General features: G+C 54.9%; 2 protein-coding genes across 2 annotated transcripts; both read right to left on the bottom strand.

Annotated features, from left to right (window-relative positions):
• Window positions 1-252: 252 nt before the first annotated feature.
• LGALS1 (galectin 1) lies at window positions 253-3,403 on the bottom strand. Its single transcript, XM_080659651.1, has 4 exons — window positions 3,267-3,403; window positions 2,062-2,141; window positions 741-912; window positions 253-453 (listed from the first exon to the last, which is right to left on the bottom strand). Exons 1-4 carry the CDS (start codon window positions 3,273-3,275, stop codon window positions 307-309), a joined length of 408 nt encoding a protein of 135 aa, XP_080515777.1. The 5' UTR covers window positions 3,276-3,403; the 3' UTR covers window positions 253-306.
• An 8,593-nt stretch (window positions 3,404-11,996) lies between these two features.
• PDXP (pyridoxal phosphatase) lies at window positions 11,997-18,674 on the bottom strand. Its single transcript, XM_080659360.1, has 2 exons — window positions 17,937-18,674; window positions 11,997-13,378 (listed from the first exon to the last, which is right to left on the bottom strand). Exons 1-2 carry the CDS (start codon window positions 18,568-18,570, stop codon window positions 13,062-13,064), a joined length of 951 nt encoding a protein of 316 aa, XP_080515486.1. The 5' UTR covers window positions 18,571-18,674; the 3' UTR covers window positions 11,997-13,061.
• Between the last annotated feature and the right edge of the window lie 831 nt (window positions 18,675-19,505).

The following is a 19,505-nucleotide window of genomic DNA, read 5'->3' as shown; positions in this document are numbered from 1 at the left end:
CCTGGTTTCATTTATTCATCTTTTGAGCACCTACTGTGTGCTGGGGCCCACTAGGGTTGGGAGCTGTGTGTCACCAAATCTCCTACTATGTACTGAGCTCTCTTCTCAGCCCAGGGGACTCAGATGTCACTGGCACTTAGCAGGTGTCCATCAAGGCAGTGGATAGAAGAAAGGGGCAGAGCCTGAGGGGGTTAGTGGGACATGCCCTCACACACACACACACACACACACACACACACACACACACGAGGCTGGTTCAGGGGGAAGAGGCAGCTGCCTTTATTGGGTGCTATGGTTTGGTTGGCTTCACTCAAAGGCCACACACTTGATCTTGAAGTCACCTTCAGCTGTCAGGTAATTGATGGCCTCCAGGTTGAGGCGGTTGGGGAACTTGAATGAGTATCCATCTGGCAGCTGGATGGTCAGGTCGGCCTGGTCAAAGGAGACGCACACCTTGGGAGAGGAAAAGGGCAGTGAGCAGTGTCCCCAGTGGGAGTCTTAGTGCAGCTACAGCCATGGCCCACAGGCCACGGGCCCTCCCAGAGCCCTTTCCTCCCGTAGCCCTGACAGCCCTACCTCACGGGTGAGTCCGCTGAGGTTGGGAGCGAGGGGATGACACAGCAGGTGAGTGAGGGAGAGAAGGGGGTGGGCAGGAAGGGCAAGGTGGGGCCTAGGTCTCTAGCCACTAAACCCAGCTCTGCCCCAGTCCACCCAGCCCCTGGCCCCAGTCCCCAGCCCACCTCTGCAACACTTCCAGGCTGGAAGGGGAAGGCAGACTCGCGCTGCTCAGCCCCCCAGGTCCCGCCGTCCTTGCTGTTACACACAATGGTGTTGATGTCTCCATGTATATTGAAGCGAGGGTTGAAATGCAGGCACATATTGTTGTCATCTTTGCCCAGGTTCAGCGAGAAGCTACGGAGGTAACAGGTGGGAGGGATTGAGGTCTCCGAGGCCAGCTGTAGGCCAGCGACAGCCCCCTCAGACCAACCCTTCTCTGGCATTCAATGCATAGAGAGCTGGAGAATACATTGAGCCCGGAGGTGAGAAACCCGATTCTATCTCTTGGCCTGGCCACCTCCTTGATGTGTGACCTTGAACAAGTCCCTGCTACTCTCTGGGTCTCAGTTTCCTCATCTGCACAATGGGGGCCACACAAGAAGGATCTCTATGGGTCTCGCTGTGCTGACAGCCAAGACACTTGCAGACTGTAGTGTGCGGCCCAGCCCTTTGGCCAAGGTCGGAGACTCCCTCCAGAAGACCTCTGGGAGTGCAAGTGTCCTGTCTGTCTGGTGTATCTTTGTATCCTTGGTGCCCAGCACGAGGTATGACATGCAATAGGCACTCAATAGCTGTGGGGCGAATGAACAAATCATAACACATTTGCTAAGTGGAGGTAATGGCAATCCTGGCCCCTGAGGTTTGGTAAGAATGAAATGAATAATGCATGCGGCTCTGATCATGTCAGCTGATCATCTCCTCCTCACTGCGAGATCCGGCATCTCACATCCTCTACACAACCACAGACCCCTTGTTTTGGTTACTGATTAACAAACTGAGGCTCAATGCAGTTGGTTGACTAGTCCAAGGTCGGTCACATGGCTGCTGAGAAAATAGACCAGCTGGCTGAATGATGAGTGAAGGAAAGACGGAAGGAATGAAAGGTTGAGCGCTGGGCTGCGGGTGAAGAACGCAGGAGGGACCTCAGCGGGAGAGCACTGGGCGGGACACCCCTTTCATTTCCCTCTCCCCGCCCTGCTCCCGCCCCTGCAGCCTCAGGTCCCGCCCAGGGCCTGGAGGAGGCCGAGGTAGGCGATGGAGCCGCAGCTGGTTTAGTTTAAGAGGCTCGAGTAGGGAGGGGAGGGGAGGGGGCGACAATGGTGGAGGCATCCAGATCCCGCGGAGGAAGTGACTCATCCAGAAAACCCAGCTTCGGCCTCCCGCCGCCAGAAGGGAGGGCAGAGTGGGGCCTGGCTGGCCACGCCCCTACCTGCCCTCGGGCTGGACCCTCCGGCGCCCAGACCCGGCCACTGCCTCCCGCCACTCTCGCCTTCGCCCCCTCACCTCTTGGCGTCGGGGGCTATCTCGCCCCGCACTCGGAGGCACTCCCCAGGTTTGAGATTCAGGTTGCTGGCGACCAAACCCTGCAGGCAAGACCCCACCCAGACGGGTTAGAGGATGCAGTGTCCCTGGGGGTGGGGTCCTCTCCACCTGGATCCTCTGACCTGGTCAACTGGGAAACCAGGTGCAAGTTCTAGCTTTCCTTTCTCTGTGTGGCCCCGGGCAATCCCCCGCTCCCAGCCGGGTCAGTTTCCTATCTGTAACATGACTGAGGTTCTAAAATCCAAGGTCTAGAAGTTTCTGCGGTTCAGCGTGGAGATTTTGGATTTGGGGTGCTCTAGCGCCTCATGGAATAGACGGAGAGAATCAGACTCTGTGAGTGAGGGCGTTGGTGCAAAGGAAGGTGGATGGAGGGGTCTGCCCTTCTGCTGGAGAAGAAGGGCCTGGGGCTGGGAGATCCCCCACCAGCCCCTCTGCAGAGAGGAGGGAGGTGGCGAGGAGGCCCCACAGAGCAGGGCCAGGCTCCGTTAGGAGGAGAGGCCTTGGTCCGAGTTGGCAGTCTAGCTGGCTGGCTGGGGGTGAACAAGATTGAACGCACAGCTTAACTGCTAGCGAGTGGTTCCTTCTGCCAGAAACTTGAACGGTTTCCCTCAGGGCCTGGGGAAGATTCCCGCCTCCTTCTCTCCCCCAGCCCCCACCTGACCAGCCTGGACAGAGCCCCTTCCACCCACTAACCTGGGGAGGCCCCTTTCCCGGGCAGCCATTTCAGGTCCTGGCGCCTTTTCAGGCTCTCTAGAGCAGAGGGTGACTGCCCTGGCCGGTGACTGGGAACAGCTGCAGCGGGGTGGCTTTTTTGGGGTGGAGGAGGGGAAAGGGACGCCATCAAAGTGCCTCTCCCCACTAAACCCCCCCCAAGCTGGCCACACCCTTTCTACTCCTACTTCTCAGAGAGCTGCAGAATGTCGGACCTTGGCAGAAATGACTGTGCTGTCAGACCCTGGAGGAATCCAGAAAATTCTTAAGCCTGAGAAGGTCTTGGGAGACCCTGGTGCCCACCCCCATCTTACAGATGGGACCACCAAGAGCCCAGAAAAGAGAAGATACTTGCTCGTGGCCACACCGTGGGGCCTACAACCCTGACTGCCCCACTCTCCCAGCTGTCTGCCCACACGCCACCCCGAGCCTTGGGGCGGGGTCCCCGCACTCACACAAGCCATGACTGAGGACAGAAAAATGGTCTTGGGAACTGCAGCACCAGCTGTCTGAAGACTCCACCCGAGAGATGGGCCCTGAGCCGCTCCCACCCTTTTAACTGGACCAGACCCCGGTGAGTCCCGCCCCCTGGAAGCTCAGCCAATTGTAAGTCAGGACAGGGATAGGGGCCACTGGAGGCGGAGTCAATGGACTTTTGTAGCCAGTTCTGGAGCAGAGCTGACCAATCAGAATGGTGACCCCGCCTTCGTGGCCACGCCCCCAGGGTCCAGGCTCCACCTCTCATTCTCCCTCATCCCTCCCCAGCCCCCACGAAAAAATTGTGCTGTGGCAGGGATTGGGGGAAGCCAATGGAAAATAGTTTGAGGATGAGCTAGGCCCAGGAGTTGGCGGGAAGGGGCCCAGGGCCAGCAGGCTGAGCTAGGGGGTACCCAGGGAAGACCGCGGAGTGGGTGCAGGGTCCTTTGGGGAATTACACCTGAGGTTCCTGAGGCTGCACCCTGGCACGGCCAGGGTGTGACCCCTTCTGAAGGACTATGCAGAGGGCCCAGGACCCATTAACCACAAAGCCCGGCCCTACCCGGGCCTCCCCCGGAAGCAGGGATTGTGGCTGCAGCTGCGCGTGCTTGTCACTAATGCTAAAGAGAGGCTGGGCCGGATGCCAAGTCTGAGGCGGCTGCCAGGGTTCAGGGCTCAGGCCTCGGCCCTCCTGAGGCGCCTGCAGGGGATTCTCCAAGAGCCCCTGCTTGACAGCCTCTGGCCTGTCTGAGAGGGTCAGGTCTGGGGTGGGGGGGGGGGGGGGAGGCAGGTGCTGATCCAAGCCATGAGGGGTTAGGGCCCCTGCTCTGTGCACCCTGTCCACTCTCCTCACATATCTCCCTCCAAGGCCAGGCACAGCCTTATCTTTCCCATCTGGTTAGCAGATATTTTACTGAACATCTATTATGTGCCTGGCCCTGAGCTGGTCTGAGAGGATTCAAAGAATGGAACCCTCCCAGTCCCTTCTCCCAGGTAGCCCACTGTTAGGGCGGAATCTGGCCATGAACCCAATGAAAGAATAGCATGATGTCAGCTCTAAGACAAGTCATGAGTAAGCACCTTGGTGGGATGGAGGTTGTCCAGAATGTGAAGGTGGCCTTGAAGGATGCATGAAGGAGAAGGGCTGGCATTCCAGCCTGGGCAGAGGATCTGAAATGAGAAAGACTTGGGGAACAGTGAGCATCTGGCCACGGCTGGAGTTTAGGGTATCTTGTGGAAACATGGAGCATGAGGCTGGGAGGCCAACAGTACCTGGATGATGAAAGGCCTCACTGAGGGGCTTGGAGATGCTTTTATCTGCGGGTGCTGGGGAGCCACAGAGGGTTATAGGGAAGGTGAGTATTGAGGCCAGATTTGGGCTTCAGGGAGGATCACTGTAGCAACAGAGTTGGGGGTGATTTGGAGGGGTGCTCACATCACACTCAGGAACCAGGTGGAGAGAGGGGTGTGGGGAGCACTGGGCAAGGTGGGAAGCTACTAGGGAAGTTGTCAACGGGACTTTCTTCTCCACATCGCTGTCCTCCTTCTGAAATTGGCAGCGCCAAAAAGGAAAGAAGATGTGGACCAGGAGTGACTCACATCTGGAGGGCAGGCCAGCAAATCCACCCTGCCCCCCATTCCCTCCCCAGTCCAGCCTCCACTGTCCCACACCCCACGGGCCACCTTCCTCCAATGACTGAAGCCCACCCCGCGGGAGGACCAGGAAGATGGGGAGTACATGGGATTGCAAGGCAGGCCCGGAGAGGAGGCTGAGCCACACCCGCAGTGAGCCCCTTCCCCCTCCTCCCAGACCAAGCCTGCGGCCTCAGAACTCAACCACAGCAGCTGCACTTTTTCCTCCAGGGCCTTTCCCAAACCTCAACCTAGGGACGGGGTGGGGGTGGGGGGGCGCAGATCCATTGCCTTTCCTCTGTGCTTCTCCTCCAAGGGCCACAGGCACCCTCTCTGCCTGATCAAGAGTCAGGGCATTTCAGGAGGAGGCCCAGACCAAGGACACAGGTGCTTCAGGCCCAGTCCTTGCCCAGCTGCCACCAGGTGGTCCAGGCCGGCTGTTCCAGCCCAGGGCCCCAAAGCTGCTTCTTCATTCTTCCCCCTGGAAGATGCCCACACCAGGAGTGTTTGCTGTCGGACAAGGGGCTGCTTACTCCTCTTCAGCATCTGTCTGGCCACGGGCTGGTAGAGAGAGACACGGTGTGGCACGGAGAATAGGCCCCCGGCAAGGCCCCTTTGGGAGTTTGGAGACTTGGGTGTTGGTCATAGCCCTGCCATGCCCTCCCCGAGGCATCCTGGTAAGTCCCTTCTCCCTGCTTGCCTCAGTCTCCCCATCTGTACTATGGGGAGGTGAAACCCTGTTCTGTACAAGGTTAGCACAAGGTGGAATTCTGGTCTAAACAGATGGTGTGTGTTTTTCATAGTCTCAGAAGGTCTTAGCTTCTTTTCCCAGCTGTTTACCTCCTGGGGTCAACACCTCTGCGAGGTCCCTCCACCCCCTCCTCATCCCCATCAGTCTCCTGCCTAGGCAGGGGGCAGGGAGTCTCCAGATTCCAGTGTCCCCTGTAACAGGGCCCGTGGTTTTCCTGGGGGGAGGAACAGGGACAGGGTGGATTGTGTGGTGGCGCCTACTTATCGGCCAGGCCCTGTGCCCGGCGCCTCGCTTTTACACATTATCTCATTTCATCTTCTCCTCACCTCTTCTTGTCTGCATACTGGGCTGACGTGCACAGGGAAGCGTTTCTGGGCCCTGGAATGAAGCTGATGTCAGAAACGGGAGAAGAAAGGCAAGTGCTGCCCTAGCCGGTTTGGCTCAGTGGATAGAGTGTCGGCCTGCGGACTGAGGGGTCCCAGGTTTGATTCTGGTCAAGGGCACATGCTTGGGGTTGCAAATGATCCCCAGTAGGGGGCGTGCAGGAGGCAGCCTATCAATGATTCCCTCTCATCATTGATGTTTCTATCTCTCTCCCTCTCTCTTCCTCTCTGAAATCAATAAAAATACATTTTTAAAAAAGAAAGAAAGGACCCTGACGGGTTTGGCTCAGTGGATAGAGCGTCGGCCTGCGGACTGAAGGGTCCCGGGTTCGATTCCAGTCAAGGGCATGTACCTTGGTTGCGTGCACATCCCCAGTGGGGAGTGTGCAGGAGGCAGCTGATTGATGTTTCTCTCTCATCGATGTTTCTGACTCTCTATCCCTCTCCCTTCCTCTCTGTGAAAAATCAATAAAATATATTTTAAAAAAGAAAGAAAGGAAGAAAGGCTTGGGGCTGCCTGACTGTGACTGTAGCCAAGTCCTTGACCTCTCTGAACCTGCTTCCTGGCCTGGAAAGTGGGACTGTCCCCAGGCACCAGCTGGTTGGAGGATTACAGGATGATGTGAGAGGGACTCAGCATTCGTTCTCTGCACCTCCCCAGGCCAACGCCCCTCCCCCAGGGCTCTCTCCCCCGCACCATTCTGCAATGGAGGCAGTGGGCTCTCTGAAGTCCTCCACCTTCCAGGCCTGTCCTACAGGCTGGACCTTGGCTGCTGCACGAGATGAGCTCGGCTTGCTCGGACAGGGGATCCAGGGCTGTGCCGCCCTCCCAGCCTGCCCTGCCCTGCCCTGCGAAGGCTGTGCCTGCTCCAGCTGGCAGTGGTGGAGAGGGCTGCTAGGCCCACTGAACACATCCGCACCTGCTGCCCCCCTGCTGGGCCAGGTGGGGAAGGTGTGGTGGTCGGAGCCAGGAGTCCTGGAAGTCAGAGCAGGGAGGGACCCCACACACCACCCCCTTATTTGATGACATAGCAACCACCTGCCACGGTGGCCTCTTGACCAAGGTCACACAGGAAGCCAGGGCTGACTGAGGCCTTTATCTGCTGAGCCAAGGAGAGAACACTGTGGGCCTGGCGTATCTGAACCTCAAACAATGATCTTTTTGGGATCCTGTTCCATGAAGGGTAGAAAGAACTAGTGTGGGGGTGGAGAATGCCTGACACCCCCTGCCCCCCCACTTCAGGCACTTTTCCTGCTGGTTTGTGCAGGAGCCTGTCTCCCAACCCCCAACTTACCTTGCTCATACTTGCCTTTGCTTGTGTGGTGCCTCCCACCCAGCCGCCTCCCCACACACAGCAGAGGCCTGTCACTTTTGCCTTCCCACCTGCTGTCTGTCCCCCTCCCCCCCGCCCGCCAACCCCCCTCTGAGCACAGGCCCTGACTCGTCTTTAGTGAGCAGTCCTTCTTCTCCTATGAGGTCTGGCTGGATTCATTAGCCCTCCAGGGCTCAGGCACCAGTCTTTTTCAGTTGTTTTTTTTTAAACATTTTTTTTGGTCCTAATTATAGACTTACAGGGAGCTAAGGGCTTTTTAAGAGCTTAGAAAATATTTGAGACCTGAAGGAAAAAAAAAAAAAAAAAAGTATTGGCTCCCAAATCCTGAAACTGCAAAGCTGGAATTAATAAATGTTTACAGTGTTCAAACTTAAAGGGCGATCGTTATAAAAATTGTGTTATATTTTAAAACAATTCTGTAGGTTGAATTTTCTTACTTCAAAAGTGGGCCCAGGTCTTCCTAGAGGTTGGCCATTCCTAAATTAGATCCCCAAAGCCAAATAATGTCTAAAATAAAAGTATTAAAATACATGGAAAAACGTATAGAAAAACAACACATTCCACATATATACAATATGGGACGTGGGTGATTTTTAATGTTTTCTATGATGGGCCTGGGCCTGAGTATCAGGAGAGTTTTTGGCTGTAAAACATCGGAAATTGCTTTGAAGTGAAGGGAAACGCTCACGTAACAAGAAGTCTGGAGCTAGGAGGTTTCCATGGCAAATTAATTCAGGGGCTCAGTGACATCATCAAAGATCTGGGTTCTTGTCTGACCGTGGATTGCGGCTGTGTAGACAGTCCTCGCTCTTAGGAGAGATGAGCTGGAAGACTTGGGGTGGGCTGTCTTTTAACATCTGCAGTGTACTCTCAAATGAATCAGCTAAAAGGGCAAGTGTAAAGAACGATTCAGCGAATGGGGTAAATATCAACAACGGGGCATCTAGGTGAAGGGCATATGGATGTTCATTTGCTGTTGTTTTTTTTAAATATATTTCATTGATTTTTTACAGAGAGGAAGGGAGAGGGATAGAGAGCTAGAAACATCGATGAGAGAGCAACATCGATCAGCTGCCTTCTGCACACCTCCCACTGGGGATATGCCCACAACCAAGGCACATGCCCCTGACCGGAATCGAACCCGGGACCCTTCAGTCCGCAAGCCGACGCTCTATCCACTGAGCCAGACCGGTTTCAGCTCATTTGCTGTTCTTACACCTTTCCTGTTGGTTTGAAATTTTTCTAAATTAAAAGTTGGAGAGTGTGAGATAATAAATGTATAATTGGTCTCTGACCCCAGTTAGTGGCCGAGTTCCTAAAACCCTTGTAATTTCCTAAGCAATAGAGATGCGAAAAGCATCTTTTGTTTTAATATTTGGTCTATGACCCAAATTCCTGACACGGAGCCCCTAAATCCCTTGGAATTTCCTGGGTGATAGGAATATCTTTTTTGGTTTGTTTTTCTTTTGGAGAGGGAGGAAGGGAAAGGGGGAGAGAGAGATACCTCTCTGGGTTGCCTCCTATGGGTATGTGCCCTGACCTGGAATTCGAACCCATGACCTTCCGGTGCACGGGACGAGGCTTTAACAGAGCCACACCGGCCAGGGCAGGAATGTCTTTTGTTCTAATGAGGTGACTCTGGGTGGGCTCCTGGATGGCTTCAGGGCTGGTCACCAGAAATGCCAAGCCATAATTAGAAGCTTGGGACTCTCAGCTCCCCACCCCCACCCCTACCCTCTGGGGAGGGGAGCGGGGCTGGAGATTGAGTTAGCAATCAATCTCGACTACTTGATGAAGCCTCCACAAAACTCCCAAAGTACAGGGTGTGGAGAGCTTCTGGGCTGGTGGACACGCTACATGCTCAAGGGTGGCAGCTCCTGGGGCTCGCCCTGCGTATCTCTTCATCTAGCTCTTCATCTGTGTCCTTCATCATATCCTTCATCACACAATAAACCGGCAAACGCAAGTGTTGCCCTGAGTTCTCCAAACCATTATGGCAAAATATCCAACCTGAGAAAGGGATTGTGGGAACCCCCGATTTATAACCAGTTGGTCAGAAGTACAGGTGACCACTTGGGACTTGGGACTGGCATCGAAAGTGGGGAAGTCTTGCGGGACTGACCCCTTAGCCTGTGGGTTCTGCACACACGCTGGGTTGTGTCGGAATTGAATTAAACTGCAGGACACCCCGCTGGTGTCCGCAGAAAACTGGAGAACTGCTTGATGTGGAAAACCCACACATCTGGTGTCAGAAGTATTCTGTGGGAAGAGGGAACCGTTTTCCCTTTCAAGTTGGCGTCAGAGAAGTGGGAGTTGCTGGAACGGCCCTGGCTCATGGAAACGTGTGGTTTGGGAAGGGAAAGGAAGAAAGGGCATGAGGAACCCTTGACTCCTGGGTGCCACGTCGTCAGTCACCATGGTGTGGACCAGGAGCTGTGCGCCAGCGACTGTGGAAGTTACCAGTGGAATTTAGAGATGACTCTTAACGCTTGGGGAGCCGGTTTACCGGATGCTTACCACAAAAAAACCCAAAAAAACAAAATATATAGTCCCCTTGCCCTGACCGGTTTGGCTCAGTGGATAGAGCGTCGGCCTGCGGACTAAAGGGTCTCAGGTTCGATTCCGGTCAAGGGCATGTACTTTGGTTGCGGGCACATCCCCAGTGGGGGGCATGCAGGAGGCAGCTGATCGATGTTTCTCTCTCATCGATGTTTCTAACTCTCTATTCCTCTCTGTAAAAAATCAATAAAATATATATTTAAAAAATATATATATATAGTCCCTTGGTTATGGTTATTGGTAACAGCTAAAATGAAATTGGGAGTGGTGGGTGGCTTCTTGATTTCAGAATCTGAGCTTGGGCCACTAGCCTCAAAGTCACCCCCAAAGGGAAAAATTACTCAGGGACAACAGGAAGTACCTCTGGGACAGGGGTGGGGATCTGCCAAGGGCCATTTGGATATTTGTAACAATATTTGTGGACCATACAAAATTACCCACTTAAAAACTAGCCTGGATATTTGGTTAAACATTTCATTAACTCACCCCTAATGCCTTGGCAGGGCCAGACCACATGATTTCTCAAGGCCCGTGGGCTGGACGTTCCCCACCCCGGCTCTAAGGCAACTGGTCACCAAGAGAGTAGTCAGCTGGGGGAGGATGGGAGGCAAAACCAGGAAACTACTGAAACCAGGAGTACAGCCTGAAGGGTTCATTTTGTGAACTGATGGCACCAGCTTCCTGAAATAGTAACAACTGGGAGTCCACGTGAAGCGTGCTCCTTGCGCCATTCTTGCGCTTTTTCTGTTGATTTGAAACTGTTTTGAATTAAAGGTTGAACAACCCCAGCAAGTTCTTTCCATCTTTTTGCTCCACTGTCACAAAGCAGAGAAATAGGTTGCGTCACACCTCATGATCACAGAATGGCTGCAATAGCTGCTATACCCAAAGCCACAAGAGTGAGTCGCTGCTTCATGTCCTTCTTTAAAAGTGAGGCAAACATTTCTAGAATCTTCCCTCATGTCTTATCGGTCAGAAGTACACCACACACACACACACACACACACACACACACACACACACAAAGACGACAAACAAAAACAAAAACAAACAAGAAGTGCATCACAGGTCCACGGCTAACCGATCACTGGCTAGGGGAAACCGGGTTTCTGTCAGCAAGGAAGGTGGGGGGTGGCTCTAGGTCCAGAGTGAGGCCAGGGAGGTAGGGAGGTAGGTACTGCCCTCCTCTGGGGGGCACATGACTCAGGCTGGTCAGCATCTGTGCTCCCTCCCTTTGGGCACAGGCTCAGACGGGCAAGGGACCCAAGCCAGGCCAATGAGTCCGCCCTGGGATGTGGGTCGGGAGAGGTATCACTGTCTGAGAGGCAGCACAGCCGAGGCATGCACCTGGAGAGTGCTGGATCGTCTCATGGGGGAGGCCATCAACTCCCTCACGCCTTAGCCCGGGTGAGCTTTCTGTCAGCCTGGTCTCCGCAAGCGCAATCTGCTGACTTTATGTCGGTGACAGCCTGGCCTGGAACAGACACGGCATCTCCCCAGCTTGGCATCTGTAGGCCGTTTTGGGCTGCTCTGTGGCCAGCTCACAGCTGGGCAGCCACTCTGCAGGAGGCGTTGGGCGGCCTGGAGGAGCTCAAGGTAGCCGGGCACAGGCACAGCAGCACCCAGGCGTGAAGGATGCCCAAAGGGGGGTGCCCCAGTATCTCACCCGAGCACCCAGAGGGTGGGGACCCTCAGTCTGTACTGAGAGGGGGCTGCAGCCTTCTGGAATCAGCCACAAATTCAAATCCTGCTTCAGCTGATCTCCTTCTAGATGTGCGCTCTTGTGAAAGTTAGCACTGCATTTCCAACCTGCATCCCCAAGACCTCCCGAAGAGGGGACGAGTGATACAAACTTGCTGGGTTTCTGAGGGACTGAAACAAATCGCTACCTAAGGACTCAGCCAGGGATAAGCCCTCCTGCAGAGAACACCCTGGAGCTGGGACGGCCCACTTCCCGCGGGGAAGGCCGTGGGGGCCAGTTTTGGGGAGATGAGGCTCAGCCAGGGGCTCTGCCTCCCGGTCCGCCTTGAACAGACATGAACCCACAGAGACACTCCCACTCGCACTTTATTTAAAGTCCGGGAGGACTAGTCACAACAGGGGTGGAGATGGCAGGGAAGGCCCAGCCCCCACCCCCACCATCACTGGCACATGATAATAAATAAATAAATAACTAGGCGGGCACAGGGGAGAAGTGGCACAGCAAACACTGACGGCACAGGGAGGGACACAGATGTCCCCACTCGAGTTGTGGCCACCATTAACACTGGTCTATGATCAGGGGAGGGTGGGCTCTGGGCTACAGAAGCTCACAGAGCCATTGAGTGGCCCCTGGTTGGCAATCTTGACTGGGGGAGGGGGGTGTCTTTAGTGTGTGGACCTTATATTGACATAAACCTGGACCCCTGGCTCATCCAGTCAGACCAAGATTGTCAAGTGACCACTGTCTCTGACTTCTGTTCTGTGCAGGACCTCAAGGACCAATGGGTCATTATTACCTGCACTACGGGTCTACCCAGGATCTAGGCCATGAAAGGGCCATTATCATTTGGTGTTATGATTGGTCCAGTCAGGCTCCAGGACATCCAAGGGTCATTGTTACTTAGGCTCCCAACTGGTCTACTCAGGACCCAACATCAATGAATCACTATGACTTAGCCTTCTGATTGGTCCATTCAGGGCTCAGGACAATATGGTTTGTGGTTACCTAGACCTCTGATTGGTCAACAGGGACCCAAGGCCAGGACATGGGGAGCAGGTAGAGCTCTGGAGGCCCCAGGGAGAGGTGAGCAAGTTAAGAGCTCAGGGTTGGGGGAAATCTTCAGTGGGCATCAGGGCCCAGATTTCAACAAGGGGAAGTCACAGGGCAGGAAATAAGGCCACCTTGGCTGGGTCATGCCAGGGCAAACCAGTGCGGCAAGGGCAGCAGCAAGTGTGCTCAGCCACCCCTGGGGGTACGAGGGTCCTAAAACCTTCCCCGGGTCCCAGCCCTACCAGGGTGTGGAAACTGGGACCGGAGAGCCAGTGGCAATTAATGCAGCTCCTGGCCCATCACCTCCATCTATGGGATCGGGGTGGGGCAGGGGTGGGGCTGCGGTTACAAGTCAGGTGGGCTCAGTCCTCCAGCCCTTCCATTAAGTCTGCGATGCTCTCCACATAGTAATGGGGCACCAGGTCATGCTGGCTGGCCGCCAGGTAGGCCTGGGCCTCCTCCAAGCGAGACACGCCCGTGAGTGTGAGGACGGTGGTCATGCCACAGCGGTGGCCAAAGAGGATGTCGGTCTCCAGGCGGTCGCCCACCATGAGCATGCGGGCAGGGTCCAGGCTGAAGTGCTCCGTGATGCACTCGAACATGTAAGGGCTGGGCTTGCCCACCACCAGGGCCTGGCGTCCTGAGGCCGTCTCCACTGCAGCAGCCAGGCTCCCAGTGCCTGCAAGGAGATGGAGACTCGGTCAGTGTGGGGAGACCGCAGGGAAGGAATCCAGGCCCTGAAACTGGAATCCGCAGGGAGGCCCCATGGCATGGGGGTCCAGTGAGGCACTGGAGCCCTGGTTAGGTGCTCAGATGGTTAGAGTGTCGTCCCGATACGCCAAGGTTGCAGGTTTGATTTCTGGTCAGGGCATGTACAAGAATCAACCAATGCATGCATAAATGAGTGGAACAAATCGATGTTTCTTTCTTTCTGAAATAAATTAAAAAAAGAAAAATTAGGGCCTAACTGGTTTGGCTCAGTGGATAGAGCGTCGGCCTGCGGACTGAAGGGTCCCGGGTTCGATTCCGGTCAAGGGCATGTACCTTGGTTGCGGGCACATCCCCAGTGCGGGGGGTGCAGGAGGCAGCTGATCGATGTTTCTCTCTCATCGATGTTTCTAACTCTCTATCCCTCACCCTTCCTCTCTGTAAAAATCAATAAAATATATTTAAAAATTAGGCACCAGTCAGAAGTCCTGCTTCCAATCTTACTGTAGTGGTGAAGAGGCCAGGCTCTGCAGCCAGAATTCAGACTAATCTCCACCTTTCTCAGGCAGGCTGCTTCACCTGTGCCTCAGTTTCCCCTTCCCTAATACGGCACTAATCTCATGGGGGTATTGAAAGGAGTGAACGAGCCACTGCATGTAACTGAGGTTCGCTGTTTTACCCTGGCAGTGTGTGCCTTCGGGCAAGCCGTCCACCTCCCTGAGTTCCTTGGACCTGCTGGGAAGGGAAGATCCAAGTAATGCCTACCTTCAAAGAGGCGCTCATGCAGGCCTCACGGGCAAGTGCTCTGGAAATGGAAAAGCACTTCCCCAACAGCAGCTGTGGTTATGGCTACAAGAATGCGCACTCCTGGCATCGGAAACTGGCGCAGCCCTTCTGGAACACAGCAGGGCACAGAACCGTTCGCACCTCTGACCCAGTCAGCCTCCGCCGGGACAGCGGTCACAAGAAGAGAATTCAGACTGGAGACAAAAAGCTACATGCTTGAAGATGTCTGTGGCCACAGTCACTATAATACCCAAAACCGTGGACCACGCCCAAGTGTTTAACAATGGGGGACTGTTTAGAAAAGGACAGCCCCGACTCCTGGCCATCTGCCCCACACAATGAGTCCACTGTGCCCGTCCCACAGGCACATCTTTGTGCCAGAATGTTCTGCCTTCACACTCACGTCCCTGAACAAATGATGATGATGATGACAGTAATTACAATTTACTGAGCACATTTTAAAGTGCCCGGGGCTGGGCTGGTGCTCATGGAAGCCCATTTTACAGATGAGAAAGCTGATGCTCAGTGATGTTAAGTAACTTGTCCAGGGTTGCACAGCTTAAAAAGTGGCTGATAGCCGAAACCGGTTTGGCTCAGTGGATAGAGCGTCAGCCTGCGGACTGAAGGGTCCTGGGTTCGATTCCGGTCAAGGGCATATACCTTGGTTGCGGGCACATCCCCAGTGGGAGGTGTGCAGGAGGCAGCTGATCCATGTTTCTCTCTCATCAATGTTTCTAGCTCTCTATCCCTCTCCCTTCCTCTCTGTAAAGTATCAATAAAATATATTAAAAAAAAAAAAGTGGCTGATAAATTGCATTCAGGTGGGTACGACCCACTCCTTTGCTGGGCCAGCTTCTACACATTTGGGAGTCCCGAATGTTTCATTTTCAGGAATTCTGTCAGCTGGTGGTTAAACAAAGCCATTGTCTCAAGTCCATTTATATAAAGTTACAATAAAATGAATTATGTTTAAAACAAAGGTAATTCTCAAAACTCATCACTTCCTAATGATTTTACCATGACCTATGCTCCTAACATGATTTATAGCTGTACCAATAGAAATACTATGTAATGGTGTGCACACATTCTTCCCAATTCCGTGTTCAGTGACTTCACTTCGGTAGCTTGAAGTACACATCGATGAGTATTCCCACCATGGACATTGGCAAGTGTTATAAATCAGGGCACCCCAATTTACTACACATTTATCAGGTGGTCTGACCCCAAGGCTCTGGCCTCCTACCTCCCTTCTCACAGTGAAGCCAAAGGCTTGGGGTCAAGTGGCCCCAGATGAGGAGGAGGCACTTGCCCTGTGTCACAGGACAGGGCACACTGGGAGGTGCTGCCTGACATCTGACTTAGAACTCGCCTACTTGTTTTCATACGAAGTGGGGAGCGAAGAAAAGCCATTTGCCCCCTGGGCGAGAGATTCCTTCTAGGATGTGAATGGCTCAGCTGAGTCACCCCAAACTATGTCTCTTGGCTCAAGAAAGTTCTCAGCTGCCGGCTTCTTCCTTTCCTACCAGGACGGAGCTGATCACCCTCAGTCCCCATGTCCCGTGTCGTCCACTCAGCTAATACTTACTGAGCCCAACTACATACCAGGCACCGTGCTAGGCACTGGGACAGAGCAGTGGTCACAACTAAGAGCCCTACCCTGGGGGCGTGGGCTTCCCAGCTGGGGAGTCTATGAACTTAATTCTGTCCTCAGACCACCATGATCCTCTTCTCTCAACATCCTATAATCCAAGACTGTCACGTGTTTTGGTGGTGACGTATTCCTAAAACAGCAGGCATTTATTTCTATTTGGCAGCTAGAGCGGCTGCCACATGGTTACAAGGCCTGCAGGGGGAGGAAAAATTGAGGTGAGAGATTGGTATTATTTCAGATTTTATGCATAAGAGGCCTTTATTAATATTTATATGCCACTGTCTCAAAGCTGCATCCTTCAGTGTACAAACAGGACAGCAGTGCTGTATTTCTCGTCTTTGTTAGGCCTCTGCCTCCCCCTCTAGGCTGTGGGAATGACCAGCAAGGCACGGCCAAGTGGGTGTTGAGACGGAAGTGGCAGGCATGGGCAGGGCCTGGTCTCTTCCCAGCTCTTCCACGCCACCTTTCCTGAGTCCTGGGGGCCTCTTACACCACAGCCTTAACCTGAGCTTTGAGGCCTCCAGGGAGAGATTCACTTTTCTTTTTTTTTTTAAATATATTTTATTGATTTTTTTACAGAGAGGAAGGGAGAGGGATAGAGAGTTAGAAACATCGATGAGAGAGAAACATCGATCAGCCGCCTCCTGCACACCCCCCATTGGGGATGTGCCTGCAACCAAGGTACATGCCCTTGACCGGAATCGAACCTGGGACCCTTCAGTCCGCAGGCTGACGCTCTATCCACTGAGCCAAACCGGTTTTGGCGAGAGATTCACTTTTCATAGCATGGCCTACCGCAGGCAGGAGCTGCTGGGGGACGGGGGGCAGGTAGAGGGGGGGGCTCACCTTGGGTTTATGGGAAAACTGAGGCTGAAGTGGCCATGCGGCAAGTAGGTGTGCAAAAAAAGACAGGACAGGTCTAGAACTATAGAGCCCCAGCTTGGAACTGGTTCTGCCGTGGCCCAAGCCCTATCCCATGTTTCCTCCTCCAGCGCCCTGTTCTGCAAGATGTCTCCTCTAGGAAGCCTTTCCAGACCCCCTAAGCTCTAGGCCCTCCGTGCCACCCCATCATAATACAAACCCTCAATGAGTACCACCCTGCCCCGCCAGGATTGGATATCAACAACTGCCTGGGTCAGTCACCAGCAAGGAGGAGGTGAGGGGAGAGCTGTCCCTGCCCTCAGCCTGCTGACTGACTGGGGTACTGACTTGTCCACACACTCACTGCTCTCAGTTTGCCTCCGCTACCATCTGCTCTTATCTAACTGGACCCTTCCAAGATGCAGGACCCTCCGCCTGCTCCCGCCCCCTCTGCGGGTCTGAATACCCAGATGAAAGCAGTGAAGAGTGCCGTGGATGGAGGGGGTGGGTGCTGGGTGGCCACAAAATCCAAGTTCTAGTTCCCTGAACTCCTGGGCAGCTCACTCCCCCTCTCTGCGTCTCAGTTCCTTTAACTGAGAAATGGGACAATAACCCCCATCTCCAGAATAATTTGGAAAGTAAATAAGAACAGATACCGAGATGCTGTGACATGACAGCTCTGTTCACAACTTACATCATCTGAGCACCTATGGGCACAGATCACTCTTCACGCCGATGAAACTGGCGTGGTTAGCATTCCCACTTCACAGCCAGGAGAGACGCTCTGAGGTTATGTAACCGAACAAGATTACAGAGCCCTGGAGCTGGACTCAGGTCAAACTCCAACCACCTCCTGTGCTCCTGCACACCTGCCGCTGGACATGGTGTCCCAAATCTCCCACAGCAAGACGATCCTTCCAGGTTTTGTCCTCAAATCTGCGACCTCACCCCAATAGCGGGTGAGACAAAATGACAGGATTCCTTGAGGCTGGTTCAGGAAGGATAGGGCTGGGAGTAGGGGTACCTGGACTCCGTATCTGTCAATCGAGGACACCACTGCTGCCCCTCACCGTGTGGCAGCTGCAAGAATGACCAGACCTTGACACGAAAGCACCTTAGGCTCTTTCTGGGTTGTAGCTGCGCTAGCAATCCTCCAGTCCCCTACCAGTCACCTGGAGACGCCCCTTCCCCGCCCCTCACCTCCAGGTCGTCCACCCACCCTCGCGCTCACCAGGAGTCCGGCTGCCGTCGCTGAGCGGGTGCCACGGGTCGCGATCGGTGGCCACGAGCAGACAGTCGGGGTCGCGCAGGTGCGCGCACGCCTCGCTCAGCTTGGCGAAGGAAAAGTGCTCGTCGTATCCCACGAGCACGGCACGTACGCGCGGGGCCGCGCCCGGGTCTTCGCCTGGGTCCCCGGCCAAGCGCAGCCCCGCAGCGCGCAGCTCGGAGCGCAGCCCCTCGCCACCCAGCACGAACACTGCGCCAGGCGCGTCCAGGCGCTGGCACAGCAAGCGCGCAGCGCACAGCGCGGAGCTGAAGAGCTGCTCGGCGTGCAGCCCACCAAATCCGAGGCGCGCGAAGCGGAGGGCCAGCTCCGGCCGCGCGCGCCGGCTGTTGTTGCTCACGAACAGCGCCGCCTTGCCGGCCTGCGCCAGCCGGTCCACCAGCTCCGGGGCGCCCGGCACAACGCGCTCGCCGTTCCAGAGCACCCCGTCGCAGTCGAACAGGACCCCCTGCGCCCGGCCCAGCACGTCGCGCAGGGCCGCGCCGCACAGCCGCTCGCAGCGCGCCATGCAGCCAGCTGGCTGCCCGCACGTCCGCGCCGCGCCGCTTTCTCTCCGCGGGCACGGTGCGCTCGCCCGCATCCCGCTAGTCCCTCGCACCTGCCAATAGGCGCTCAGGAAGGGCCAGGGGGTGGGGTTACGGCCTGGCCCGCGGCCAATAGAGGCGAAAGTTAAGGAGCGAGGTCGCGAGCAAACAGAGCTTGGAGAGAAGGGCGAAATCGCGATTGGCACCGAGGGGTGGGAGACTGACGCTCTTCTTGGCCAATAACGAGTTAGAAGTAGAAAATGTGGCGCGAATAGACCCTGCGCCCCTCAGCCAATCAGAAGCTTAGGAGAGCTGGTTGCTAAGAGGAAAACAGATGCTAAAGGAGCTGATACCTTTGGGTCAAATCTCCTTGCCCTCTGAACTGTGGATGCTCCAGGTCTGAGCGTGTGGGTATGATGGGGAGAGAGACGCCTGGTGTCTTAAGCGCTGGGGCCCTTGGCCTACACCAGTGATTCTCTAGGCTGGCTATACTGTAGAGATCCCTGGAGCAATACGTGGTAGGACCCCAGAGTCTGCTTTAATTGTTTGGGGGGTAGCCTGGCATTTTTGGTTTCTCTGTTTTAATTATCAAGGACTCTACTGTGGGGCCAGGGTGAAGAGGCTCTGGGCTAGAGACAGGCTGCCACCAAGCAGTCCAAGGAGGGGAAGGAGCCAGAGCAGCAGTGGCCAGTGGCCCAGGGCAGTGATGGGGCGACCCAGCTGCCTAGGCCCCCCTTGGGGAGGGACGTCTGAGAAGGCTCTGAAGACCTGTTTCACCTCCAGGAGCAACGGCTGCTCCAAAGACCTGCGGAAAGCCACATCCTATAACCTAACCAGGTACTTCCTGCTCCCCAGTGTCCTGGCCTTCGTCACAGGTGCATAGGTGATCTCCAGGGCTTGGAATGTTCTTCCTTCTCCCCTGACTTTTCCACCTGGCCAGCCCTTGAAAGACTCCCCTTGGATATCACTTCCTCTACGAAGCTTTCTGTGA

The sequence above is a fragment of the Plecotus auritus genome (genome assembly GCF_963455305.1).
Source record: "Plecotus auritus genome assembly, chromosome: 3".
Taxonomy (NCBI): domain Eukaryota; kingdom Metazoa; phylum Chordata; class Mammalia; order Chiroptera; family Vespertilionidae; genus Plecotus; species Plecotus auritus.
Note: the sequence above shows the minus strand (reverse complement) of the source record. Positions and strands in the feature narration are given on the sequence as shown.